The following is a 14,417-nucleotide window of genomic DNA, read 5'->3' on the forward strand; positions in this document are numbered from 1 at the left end:
GAATGAAGGCTTTCATATTGGGCCTTTATTTGTGCCATTGAGTGTAGTACAGAAATGTGTAACATTGCTTTTGCTTCGCCCTCCTAGTGAGCTCTCAGCACGGCATCCTCTCTTTTATTCTCTTTGCCTGTTTACTCCTCGTGCTTCCAGTATCTGCGCAGCACAGTGCAACACTGCCTGCAAGAAAAGACCAACAACAAAGCCAAAAAGAACATTGCTTTTCTAATGGTTTGCTCAAAGCATCCTCTGGCTTACTCCAGAACAATATGTTACAGACAAATTGTGTCCCATTAGACATACCTCGATTTCTCCTTCATACTCAGCGGTGTCCAGCAGGGTCACCTTGAAAGGAGCGGTTTTAAATCGTTTGGAGCCTCTCTGTGGAGATTTGAGGTTTTTGTTCGGGGACGTCCTCTCAGACATGTCATCTGTTTCTCTATGTTCATCCAGGTTCTTGGAGTTCTGCTCCTTAACATAAAAATATAAAAAAAAGAAGGTTACTAGTGATACAAATGATCTGTCATCTTTTTTCAGGAGGAACATTTCATGTGTTTATCACTGTGTCAGTTTTTAGTAAACATCCTTAAAAGTCATTTCAATGTAAAGGCCTCAGGTCATGATTTAGAGTCAGCATGGAGGCTTTGTTTGCATTTTAGTCAGTGTGCACGCATTTAAACAAGGGAGGGCTCTTTAATAGCGTAGCCGCCAACTACTTTATAAAAGGAAGATGTAAGTTCCTTATGTCGGCTTATTAGGATACTGACAGTTTTTGTCAGAGCAGAAAGCTTCACACATTTGGCTCAAAGGCTGGAAACAGACTTGACAACGACACATACACTGTTTGGCAAACATAGAGACAAATCAGTGTGAAAGTTAGACGTGTGGTTCATTGAAAGAACATTAGAAACGTCTATGTTAGCCCTGAAATAAAATAAAACAATACTTGATCACTCAAATGCAGTGAAAACTGGGATAACTTGCAAGTAAATAAAGAAAGAAAACACTGTTTAGTTTTACAGAAATAGCACACCCAGAAGAGGAATCATAGACAAAGTGAGAAGCCTGGTCTGCAATCCAAGAAAATACAACTCGCTCATTTTAGTGAGAACTCCATTTCATCAGTGTGGCCCGTATGAGCGCAGTAACCACGGTAACTTCGTAATCAGAGCTAGCCTGCTCCAGGGCAGGATAACTGTCCACCTATCTTACTGTGTGTCAGAAAAAGTCCAACGGGTTGAAACCGGCTCATCAAAAGAAGGTTCAGCCGGGCGTTTTGTTACGCTCGCTTACATATTCAATTAGGCTCAACTTTTGGATATTTTTACAACAGTGTGACTGGGTTAGGAACATAGATTGTAAAACATCATGTGTGCCCTTTTGGTCACAATGCAACCAATAATGAATGCAGGGTTTTACTTTAGTTTCAAAGACAATATCAAAAAAATTAAACACGTCATCATGTCTCATCTCTTTTAATGTCCCTAGAAATCCTCTGGAATAACAATCACCCAATAAGTTACATTTTATTCATAAAGCACAAGTCAGACATGGAATAACAACATTGAACATTACAAAGTTGAACGTAACAAACATTAAAAAAGCACTGGGTTAAAGTTTACAAATATCCTTTTTTTTTAATTTGCGTTCAAGGCTGGTCACTCATTGAATGTGTGTAGAAAAGAGAATAAAGGCCAGAGTCCATCAGGTTAGTAGACAAAGGTGTAGGGTTGGACTATATAAGCAGTTAATCAAAGGAGCACAATCTTTCCGACCAACTATGGCGTGTGCTTTCATTAATGACCTCGTCAGTGAAGAGTGTGAAAAGCTCTTTGCTCCTGCAGAGAGCTTTCACACTCTTCAGGAGGAGTGAGGACTTCAGGCGGAGGACCCCCACCAGCTTCAGAGGTGTCTGTCCTTGATTTGCTGCCTAATCGTTTGAACAAACACATTTCAAATTATATTGCAGGAAATGTACCACTCTGAAAGAAAGATTCTATACTTTATTTTGACCTGTCTTTTCCTGTTTTTGGCTGTTAAGAGCTACAGCTGACTTGGAAAATGAAACATGAATGTAGGACAGGGTTAGTGGGTAAGTAGGTCATAGGGGCTTCACACACACTTCACCAAATTGGGTCAATTGACACTAAAAGCCTTGAAGTCAAGACAGCGCTCGTTAAATAGTCTAAACTATCATTTTAAACATTGATCTGATATCATGTAGCTTACTGATTTGATTTAGCCATGATCTTGCATTTTCTAGTTATCTGAATGTTTATTAATAAAACACAAATAACTCAATTAAACAATGAAAAGGCTTCTTTGGCTTACATATTTAATCTGTCTGCAATTTTTACCACGTCATCTCCTTTGATTTGTTCATGAAAACAGTGTTTCCCTTTTTCAAACTTCTGTATTCCTCATACAGCTCTAATCACACCTGTTGTTTGGCCACAAAAGAGGGCTCTCATTTTTTTTTTTACACATTATTGTCTTTTCAACAATTAACTGTTCTGGGCTTCTTATACATCCCTCACAGAGCACACATGATGATAATTAAAGTCTGACTGGAGTTAGTTTTGACTAGCCACGGCTGAGTCGTGTTAGTGGAATAGATTGAGGCTAAAGTTGAAGCTAATTAAAGTAAGGTAAGCTTTGTTAGCTGTTTGGATGGAGTACCCACTAGTATAGCTTATAGGAACTCGTTTACCTGTTTGGCCATCTTGCTTTCCGAGGCGGAGTCCTGCATGCCTGCTGCTGCCCCCTGCTGTCTCGGAAGACTCCTCTCCTTATTTCTTCACCTCGGACTCAAGTGCCTGCCTCTGATGCTTCAGCAAAGTAACGCCAACCTATGAAGGGACAAGAACAAAGCAAAATGTATCATCTGAGGTCTCAGCTGAGTGCCGCCTTCTCTACCAAATACCATGTCAAACGCATTAATGCATGCTCTCTTCCAGAGTCAAAAGAGCCCAGATGACAGCAGGTGCTTCAACTTTAGGCTGAGTAAAATTCAGAACACGAACGCGCTCACCCCCCCAAAACAATAAAGGCACAAGCGCCAGGATAGAACCTTCATTATAAATTCTGAAAGCTGTGGCTTCTCGATACAACACATTTTCCACAGACACAATCCACCTTGCAGTCAAGGACATTTTCTTTAATTATAAAATCCCTCACTGAGCCAGATAATGATCATCTATTTAAGCAAGACGAGCTTTAGCACTGAGAGGACAAAAAAAAAAAAGAATTTTGGAATTAAGAAATGAGCGCTCGCGCCAGCACTTAGCTATCGACGATGCACACCTGCAGTCACAAAGGGTTTAAATCAAATAACTGATAAGAGTGCAATCAGTCATCCAAGAGTGGATATGAATGCTTGTACAGCTCGTGTATTGCTTCATTACTGTACCTGCCTAAAATACAGAACATGGACAGGTAATATGAGAGCCTATGCCATGGCTGTGTTTCATATGTCTTATAAAGAAACATATAACTTGGACCCACACAGAGGCACACTGTATAGAGTTCAACAGCTACTTTATTTATCTATCCTCATTCTTGAAGGTGTTTTTCTTTTCTGTTCAGCCCCTCCACAGACTTTTATATAAACTTCTGCATCATTTAGTTTTTGTTTTTTTCCCCCACATTTTTCTGGAAATCATTTGGAATTTGTTGCCTTCTGTGGCAGGTTTTTTTTTTGGGGTGTGGGTGGACTGAACAATAACAACAGCTGAAGTGAAGAAGCGCAGTCAAGTGTGTCCGTTTAGAGTGTGTACTTTCAGCCTACTGTATAAACAGAGGCTCACAAAAAAAAGGATGTTCAAGTATTTGAGGACATTTTATTGAGACTTTTCAATATCGAGACAGGTTTAAGGGGGATTCTTCATTCCTTCTCTTCGATTTATTTTGAGTAAATTCCCCTGTGAGGAGAAACCGGCTGTAGTTCAAGTGATGTCTCTTTATGAACTACAAAAGCAAACAAGACCATCACTGACAAGTCCAGCTATTTTAGTAGTGTGATTTTTAATGCCTGTAACTGATGCCATGAGGTGGGTGACAGCAAGTTATTGATTGATGATAAAGGTACTCTGAAGAAACCGCCTATTTTAACATTTACACAACAAATGTTTACTTTATTATTAAAGTCAATATACATTTGACTTTTAAATAATAAAGCAGGATGAGACTTTTTGTCAGAAAACACTACTATTGCATGTAAAGAACAAGATCAGAAAATATAAATGATATACTGCAATGTCCACAAGGGGGCAACAAAATCAACACAAACAGAAAGTTCCTCACTGGAGCTTTAAAGCTTTTTTTTAAATTGATTTGTGCTAAATTAATTAAACCTGCTGTTTTTTTTTCTGAGGGTAAAATGTCAAGATTAAGGAGTTCAATTTAAAGTTGTGTATCTTGTAAGTCTGAGGCTACAGTGAGAAGACATGAAGGAACATACATCAGGGTCGAACGTCTTGCCAAGAGCAATCATTCCCTTTGCCTGGCAACCTCACAATGACAAAAAGACCTTTGACCTCTGCATTTGAAGGGATTAAACAAACAGGATACAATGTGTTAGTTTTTGGAACATGGACTGTGTTTCTTTGAAAACAGGCTGGCTAGCTATTGTATCCTTTTATCAGCTAAGATAACTGTGTCCTTGTTCATTTTGTTCATTACAATTTGACATAACATAAGCCAATGTGGGATGGTTATATTTCTGTGAGTGGTGCAAAAATGTAATTCCCATTGTCTGAATTACATTTTAGTCTTTAACCTGCACACCCACTACACAAGCTGGACGTGAGCTAACAGAGCTCGTTCTCCACTGGCTGATCACAGTAAGTCCTTTCTCTTAACTCTTAACTGTAACTTAGACCGTGTAATGAGGAATAAAGCCCAATGAATACACCTCTGAAGGACAGTTGTGTGTATTCATATGTATTTTTAAAGTCTTCTTTATATGCGCCTCAATGATATTTGTCCAGTTTGTATGTTGTGTCTTATCGGATATTGCAGCTGCTTTGATGGTGTCATTTCCTGCAAATGATTAATAAAGTATCTATATATCTAAGAATGAAATGGGCCTCTAAGCCCAACATGCAATGAATTCCTCCTTGGATAGTTGGTCAATGTCAGGAGAAAGTAATGATTGAACACGAACTATGTGATTCTGAAGACTGAATCCAAACAATAGTTAACATTTAACAGCCGACTGCGGAGATGAAATTGTCAATTTTTGTCCGCTTGCTACAGATTGATTTCATATATATATTTGTGTGTGTGTGGTTTTTTTTTCCAGCAGATGAAAAAGGTGCTTATGACCCTGGATCATGTTCGTCTTTGACCTCATATAAAAAGAAGGACAAGGTGCATAATGTGGAACATATCCTCAGCGGGATCTGCTCAGCACAGCATATACGAATAATGCCTGTGTATTATAGAGCTCTCCAGACAATACTCCAGGACCTTGTATATAATCCATTCTCCATGTGACCCTAGATGTCTCTTTGCCCCACAAGCAGCAAATCACATCCACATAGTGCACTTGGGGGTGGTGGGCGATCATGGATGACAACTGAGGCGGGACCACAACCGGTTCACACTGGTTCAGAGGAGAGACAACTCCCCCCCGACTCCCAACCAGGGAAGGGCTTGACATATTGCAAGTGGTTAAAGGAGTGTGAAACCCTCCCCCCCCCTCCCCCCATCACTATCACAACCGTCACATTACTTACAATCACAGTGATTTGACAGAAATGAATTCTCCACCTTGGGGATAAAAGCCGTGTTTAGAGTGGTACGTCCGCTCAGGGCTTCATTTAGCCCTTTGCAGTCTCATCCAGCTGGGAACTCGGCTATGAGTTGTTAAATCAATTTTCCTCCACTGTCGGAACGGCAGATATGACTGCCAAGTAAACTCCCTGATTGGAGAGGAAAAGCTCCATCAGGTATAGTGTTCTGATGGCAGAGGAGGTAAACACTGAGTCATGATTCTCCGTTATCGCGTTTGCCTCCCGGACTGATTGCTTCAAGCTGAAAATAACGAGCGTCTCCCCTGTGCACTGTACAGGTGAACATTCTCTCACTCTGTCCAAGTGAAACAGAAGCTCATGTCCCCCCTCACTTAACATCCATCTGGGCTGCATCCTGCATGACACAATGCGTTCATCTGCAGCCGTATGTGTGCGCATGTCTGTCACGGATGTGCTGTGCTCATATATATAAAAAAAAAGCGCCAGTCTTTTCATTTCTCATCCCCACTGCGAACATTTTTCACTTTTGTTCTGAACATATTCTTGAGGACACATTTTCTAACCATAATGTTAGACGGATCGTTTCTGTTGCCTTGAAACAGCCATGAAGGATCTTAATAATCAGCCGATAATGAAAAAGCCTTTCGAGGACACATGCAGATGCATGCACACACCAATCACATCATCCAAATTAAGTTTGTAGTCAATGGGGTCCCTTATTGAGACATATTCTCATGAAATCAGATTAATTGCCAAATTAATACAGATTGATCTCGTGGAGAGAGGCAGTAGAGCCCTTCGAGAGCATTAATTTCCTGAGACAGACCATTACCCACAATCGCCTCTGTCGACCCGGCGATCACTGCAGAGATGAAGAAAGCGCCTTACAGTGCAGGAATACACTGCAGGTCTCCTTTGTTGTACACATTGCACAGTTCACAAACAATTTCTGTCTTTGATATTTGCCACGAGCAATAATGATTCATCACAGACAAAGGCACACAGTTTCCTTGGAGGGTTATGAAACGCCATTGTTCCCTCACAAGTGTAGCCTTTTTCCATGTTTCTCCATGTTTCTCCTGCCTCGTCCTCTTTCCCTTCATTCTCATCAGAGGTAAGCTTTCATCTAAGCGAGGCGAGAGGAAGGAGAGCGAGAGAGAGCGAGAGAGAGCACGCATGTCTGTGGAAGAGTCCTGGCTCCGCTCATAGATGCAGTTGCCATGGTAACAGCATAGAGTACTTTTTTTTTATTCAAAAAAAAAAAAAAAAAAAACCCTGATCGTCTCTCTACTCAGAGTGAAAGAGAAACACAGCGATGAGCCAAACGAGCACAGATGAGAGGCAAAACGATAGGCCGGCCGGAGAGACAGAGGGATCAAGGATGAACTGGAGAGATAAGAAATGACAACAGGGAGGAAATAAGCTGTTGTGGCATGGTTCCTCAAAGAAAAATGTCAAACAGCTTCCCCTCTGGTTAGCAGTGGAGGAGCTGCACACAGCTGCTGCTGTACACAGGACAGAGGGGGAGTTTAAAGCAGCGACGCAGGCTGGTGCTACAAACAGCCCTATTCCATCTACCAGCAAACAGAACCTGCTCCTCAATCTGAGTCCTGACAGTGCATAGTCATCACTACCTGGCAGATACACAACACTAATCCCATTGTACAACCCATGGCTGTGCTCTGAGGTCTTAATCACATTTATTCATTACCATGTTCAGAGCACTCCATGCAGCCGAGTAATCACAGAGACACTGCACCGACAGGAAGACGGAGCACAGCAGTGACTGCAACGCATGTCTTCCTTTAAAACTTTTAAAATGTAGTTTAGAGAAAGAATGCAAAGGTCTGCAGAGATCATCCATTAGTCATCATGTAAAATGCTTCATCACACTAAATTATACGCATTAGTCGCTTCAAAGAGGGTCGAGTGGCCGGTCATGGTGGAGATTCATGTTTTGACCTTCTAGTTTAAGGTCAGCGGGGTCAGATAGAACAGACACATCCTTGACATGTGTTTGTAGTGTAAAAAAGAGAGAGAGCCACGGTGAGACAGCGTGAGGAGTGGTGTTACACTGTGACAGCTTTGAAATGACTTTTTTATTTTTTGATTCACTAGTTTGTTTCTGCTAACCTTTTCCCCCTTTTATAAATCGCTCTCTAGATTGCTTGACCACTTCGCTCTCTTCTCATCGAGCCAAGGAGAAGGAACCAACTTTAATTGTGTCTTTACGACAGAAAAATCCTCATCCCAAATCACTCATCCTACACAACACTGATGAGTTAATGTGCAAAACAACAACAGAATGTATGTGAAAATATTTATTTGGAAAAATTTTAATTTTGACCAAATTTCAAACACAGGGTATTTACTAAAATATGTCGAATCACAAGAACCCAATACTCCTGGTGGGCTTAGTCTTTAAAATGTCAGTACCACAGGCTGTGGCTCAGTTGGGAGAGTCGGTTGTCTCTCAACCAGAAGGTTTGGGGTTTGAGCCCCAGCCCCGGCAGCAACATGTCCAATGTGTCCTTGGGCAAGACACTTAACCCCCGAATCGCTCCTGCTACTTCGGTTGGTCGCTTCTAAATGTGAATGAATGGATTAGTTAATACTGATGGACACTTTACATAGCTACCTCTGCCAGCAGTGTGTGAATGGGTGTGAATGGGTAGGTAGTAAAAGCGCTTAAAGTAGTCAGCAGACTAGAAAAGCGCTATACAAGCTCAAGTCCATTTACCATTTACCACCATGCTAAAAACAATCACAGCCAATTTATAAAAAAAATGTTGTCTCAGGCATTTTACAAAAAGAGACTGTACTCTTTGTTTTATTATTTATGGAGACCCAACATTCATCCACCACGAGCAGAGCACTTAGCAAACCTTTAGCAACCAACAGTGGCAAGCACTAGCATCCTTTTAGCAGGCAGAAACATGGAGCAGAACCAGTTCAGTATATTGGCAGCAGCTACTTTACAGAGCAGGCAGTCAAATGAGAGTATACCTCATCCTCTTGTTTCTGTCTAACATATCTTTACCCCGCTGATCCATACTGAAATATGTCAGTGACAGGCTATAGCTCATAGAGTCTCTCAGAGGCATTCAGGCTCAAGGACACTGCTGTCTTTACCAACATCACACAGACTTCCTGTCATGCACACTGACAACTACACAGTCACTGATAGGAGCGACGCAGGCATCGCCCACGGTGCTTTTAAGGTTTGAAGAGAACTGCAGTGTTTTTCCACTCAAACTGGTTTCTTTTGTATCTTTCTCCTTTTCCTAGCAGGAGTATTCCCTCGTTCTTCTGAGCCACTAGCAATGAATGATGGCAGACGAGGCCTGAATGGGAAAGACAGAGGCTCTTAAGTAAAGTAAAGCCACAACACCTGCGCGACACTTAAGGCTCCACATTCCTGCAAAATGTACAGGACCTCCCCAGAGCAAAGAAAATGAACATTTCCTCTCCGTTGATGTGGTAAGACAAATGCAGACCCTGATTTCAGCTGAACCTGAATCCAAAGCAGCTAACAGTTTGGAAGCTATATGAGGGGAGATTGTGCTCAGATGAATATCAACACCCAAATTCACAACAGGAGTCTCAATGTACATTCCTACAGACGTCATCCTGTCACAGAGCATCTAATGTAAGCTGACCTTTTTCATGCTGTTCTCGGGACCACTAGTGCATGCACCAGGAGGGACATTTCACCACTGACAGGTCGGCCCCTGAGGCTGCCATACGATATGCACCGCAGGGACTCCCGATGCAAAGTTTTTATTTCCCCCCTTGATTTCTTCCCTCTCACAGCTGATTCACTTTGATAAATGAGTATAAGCAGCATCGCTTAAGGGGAAAGTAGCAGTTTGAGAGCATGCTAACAGGAGTCTAGAGTAGGGAAATGAGGACATGGGAGTGGGAGCACACGGGGTGGTTGTACAGGCATAATCATCAACCTCGAGGGCAAGAAGACACAAGCTGGCAAGAATGAGCGTGCTGGCTTCGAAGCTAACTCTCAAAGCTGGGCTAAGCTCTGAAAATGACACACTGATCTATGCTACTTAAAGTATTACCGCTCAAATGCTTGTTTTTGCGATATTCACTTTTGTTCTCGGAGTGTTTTTAAGTCTTTTTCAAAAACAAGTCCCTAACGTTATGTCAGAGCAATTATTCATGTCATGGACTCAAACTGTCTTTCAAAAGAAGATCTTTGTATTATATATTACTAATAATAAAAAAAAAAAATACAAATATCTTGTCACTTGAACCCCATCAGATGCATTAAACATGTAGCATATGCTTTGATCTTGAGTCGAACACATTCAGATGTGCAGCATATAAGCTTCCTGTTTTATCATTGTCTTTCTAAAGTGTTGTCACATTCTCAAAGGCCACTGTGTAATTGTCTCAGTGTGAAGCCTCCTCCGTGCTCAAGTTAATGAGAGACTGTCACAATGGTTGCACTTCCAAAACCAGATCTCCAACACTATAATCTGTGATCGTTTCCTGTAGTTTAGAGCAGCAATTACAGCTGATTTTAAGCTTTGGTGAAGTGCTGATGAAAAACAGAAAGAAACAAAACAAAAAAAAAAACAGGACTGAGCGGTTTCATGCTTGCCCTCATTGTCATTTAAGTGACTGAGTGAAAAGTGTACTTGTAAGCATTTTGACTGTTAGTATTTCAGATAGCTGGATTGGATTGCAGAAAAGATAAGTATGCTTGGATGTTGATAGTAATAATATATTAATTGTTTTTGGAATACTGTGACTTTCAGCAGACTGATAGTGTGGTATTTATGGGGGGGGGGGGGCTGTAGCTCAGTGGTAGAGTCAGCCATCTCACAAACAAGTTGGGGGTTCGATCCCCAGCTCCTGCAGGCACATGTCCGATGGGTCCTTGGACAAAATACTTAACTCCAAGTTTGTCCCGCTGCTTTGGCAGTGGCGTATGAATGTGTAAGAATGGATTAGTTAATACTGATGGACACTTTACATAGCAGCCTCTGCCATCAGTGTGTGAATGGGTGTAAATGGGTAGATGTGACCTGTGGTGTAAAAGCACTTTGAGAAGTCAGCAGACTAGAAAACAAAAGCTCGTCCATTTGCCAATTTTTTAAAATGTATTAATTGTATACATTCATCCCTCCCTTTAACATATCTCAACCGTAGACCTAGTAATCAGCAATTTTCCAGACAAATGGTAAATGGACTTGAGCTTGTATAGCGCTTTTATAGTGTGCTAACTACTCAAAATGTTTTTACTCCACACGCCACACCTAAATTAATCAAAATCAATCAAATCTACCCATTAACACACACTCACACACTGATGACAGAGGTTGCTATGTATAGTGACCATCAGAACTAATCCCATTCATACACATTTATACACCACCGACGAACCAGCGGGAGCAATTTGAGGTTAAGCGTCTTGCCCAAGTACACATCGGACATGTTGCTGCAGGAGCTGGGGATCGAACCCCCAACCTTCCAGTTGAGAGACTCTACCCACTGAGTTCTCGATCAGATGGGGCGAGCACAACTCTGCTGCAGATCAAGTCGTGTTGTCAATAAATACACGTCTCTCAACAATTTCAAGCAGAACTTGGAAAGATGAAGCTTTGCCTCAGCATGACACAGTTACCTCATCCTCATCTGTCCTTACCCTTTGAAGAAATACACAAAAACAAACACACACACACACACACACACACACACACACACACACACACACACACACACACACACACACACACACACACACACACACACACCCTCCCACGCTCGACTCTCTCACTGCCTCTTAGATTTCACTTTCTGCAGTATGTGTTTTCATTTGTTTCCGTTTGTTCTTTTGGATACATTTAATTTAACACTTCACATTTGTAATGTTGTTTTTCTTTCTTTTTTGATGTCGGGTTTTTAATCATGTTTTTGTTGTCATAAATCAACAATTTAGCTATGAGAATAGCTATTGTTGGACTATCTGTTGACAACATAGGCCATCATTTGAGCTCCTTACAGACATGCAGGTTGATTTAATGACAGTTTTCTGCATGTTGTGCTCGAAATGTCTGATTTCCCTTTTGTCAAAGTCATCACAGTGATGAGTAATTATCCCAACACTGATACAGTAATGCAAACTAATACACTGGTTATTACAGAGGCTCGTGAGTAATAAATTGATCGCCAATAGGTCAAATCTGATTTGTCTTCTATGATGTGTTTATAATTAAGAAACAAGTATAAAATGAGTTTTTCCAGGATAAACCTTAAAAAGCCAGTACTTGGGGCGCAGCTTAGTTTGTTTTTTTGGCTCGTCACTGTGTATTTGTTGTTAGGTTTGGTTCTTTAGAGTAGGGTAGGTCTTATGTTCCTTTCTTTTCACCCAGTAGAAAAGAACAGCTTCTTCTGTAACAAAAAAAAACTTTAATTTACCAACATCATCTGTTTTTTGTGATGCTTCTCTTTCCCCCCCACGAGCCAGGGAATCACAACAGTGCAAAATCTTTTTCTTTCTGAGAGAGAACCATTGGTTGGCCAGTCAATCCCAACAGCCAATGGGACCAGTCGCTCTGTGGCTCTATCAGAGTCGAGACATAAAACCAAAGATGATGGCCATCCAAAGCATCAGGTGGGCCGTTCGGAAATTGGGGCAGATACAAGCAAAATATGAATGTTTTTAAAATAACCCCTGGCCCCACTAAAACTAAAATCAACCAGGTGGCTGAAGCGCAGCGAGTCCACTGCCTGCAGCTTGATACTCAACCAGGCTTCTCTTTCAGCCAAGTCCTTTTGTGCCAGTCCTTTCTCTTTTTGTTGGTGACATTTGGATCAACAATGGAGCAAGATGGACAAACAAAAGGAGGTAGAAAAAAAAAAAACCTGAAGATGGGGCTTAAAACAGAAAATGTGTAGATGTCCTCTGAAGCAGATGCAGCCAAATGTTTTTGATTAACATAAATTAATAACAAGTCAATCTTTGTACCTTTTGAGACTGAAGGAAATGACTGCAGTTTGGCGAAAGCAGCCCATTTAGACCAGTAATACCAGTCCAACTGTTTTCCAGCTGAAGCAGAGAGACAGAATATGAAAGGATAGAAAAGGCAACATTTGGGTTAGGCAGGATGATGTGCAAATACGTAGCACTAAGAGATAGTTGCTAAATGAAATTACTTTGATTTGTTGTGAGTCAGAAATTGATTCAGGAACGGAAGGCATTTCTTTTAAAAACCTGAATTTAATTTAAATTCAATACTCTGAGGGGACTAACCTTCATTAAAAAAGGAAAGGTGATCACCCATAATTAATTATGTCTGAAAGTTTTAATTGAGTCCTTTTTACAGGCTTTTTCCTGCATTTATAAATTATAGTTTCATACCACCACCAGCCCTCATCAAAGACTGATGGATGTTTTCATGGACAGCAAAGTTTTCTTAGTACAGAACTTGGTGAATTTCTCATTTCTGACTGCAATTATAGATGTACGTCGATATCGTAGCTGCGTTGTTTCATAATCAATACAGTGCACCGAGAAATGCCAAACAACAAATGAGTAAGAAAAGTGAAAGGAAAGGAAGGCTGTCTTTCCAAATCACGCACGGATTTGGCCAAAATGCAGTATGCATGCTGCAGTATGCGAACAAAGTACAGACCGAACCTCGCCAATTTTCTTTTTTTATTCTCAAAATCTTGAAAATGAATCACTTGTCAGCTTTGCTTGGACTCTAAGTTGATTCAACGCTGCAGCTGCATTAGCCGTCAGCTGGGCTGTTGTTTACATATTCATTGTTTTGTTCCATCCACAGGACAGGAAAACAGTTTTACGCATTTTGAGTTGATTCCATGACTTGTAGATCCTGACTTTGTTATAATGAACCCATTTTATAACAAGTTTCAACTGGTTTTTATCCGTTTATTATCAGAGTTTCTTCTTCTACGGTACTTCTACAATACGTCCGCGTGTCAACGCTATTTAATCACAAATCAGGAAAAACCCAGTTGTTGTTAGAGACTGAAACTTTGCATATACACAAAACCTTGTGACACTTACAAATGAGAGATGTAATACCACTCACCACATACAAACAAGGAACGTCTAAGAGACATGATTTGGATTTCTTTTGTATTCAAGAAAAGCAAGTTTCAAAAAGCTACAGCTAAATATTGAAAAATGTTATTGCACATCACATTTGTTCTCATAACATGCAGGATAAAAAGACAAAAGTAAAATACATAAAAATATATAATTGTATGATTTAAATGTTATTGCACCAATTAAAGCCTACATAACTTCCTATATTGCAATGCCAGTTATGCATGCATGTTATTCAAGAATGGTAAAGATTATTGACAAAGTTTTATTACAAGACTGTGTTAAATATGTATTTCTGATTGGCCAATTGCGCATAGTCTGCTGTCCCTCAATAGCAGGCTGTTATTACTATGAAGAGTGAGCAGTTGCTAAGGAAGTTGCTCTAATCGGGGACTCTGACTAAAAATAATCATATCAATCCGCGGAAGGAAGTCGGGTTGATTTGACTCTGCCTGTTAACTGTGTGGAAAGGAGAAAGGCGAGAATAGCAGTGAAGAAAAGAGTCAAAAACTGTGAGAGATCTCTAAGAAACTGAAGATGTCACATGAAGTAAACAAGTAATGCAA

The 14,417-nt window shown here is 40.7% G+C and overlaps 1 protein-coding gene across 13 annotated transcripts in view; it reads right to left on the bottom strand.

Moving 5' to 3' along the window:
• Positions 1–14,417, bottom strand: part of LOC109983148 (band 4.1-like protein 1) — a 96,351-nt gene that overhangs the window by 41,645 nt on the left and 40,289 nt on the right. For 12 of the 13 annotated variants that reach the window (XM_065955325.1, XM_065955323.1, XM_020632693.3 and 9 more), the window contains exons 2-3: positions 2,708–2,846; positions 301–468 (exon numbers count right to left, since the gene is read on the bottom strand). In XM_065955325.1, coding sequence (XP_065811397.1) covers positions 301–468; positions 2,708–2,746 — 207 coding nt within the window. In that variant the 5' untranslated portion in view covers positions 2,747–2,846. The remainder of the gene's footprint in view (positions 1–300; positions 469–2,707; positions 2,847–14,417) is intronic. The other variant, XM_065955324.1, reaches the window with a different exon arrangement.

Source organism: Labrus bergylta, chromosome 5 (assembly GCF_963930695.1).
Source record: "Labrus bergylta chromosome 5, fLabBer1.1, whole genome shotgun sequence".
Classification (NCBI taxonomy): Eukaryota; Metazoa; Chordata; class Actinopteri; order Labriformes; family Labridae; genus Labrus; species Labrus bergylta.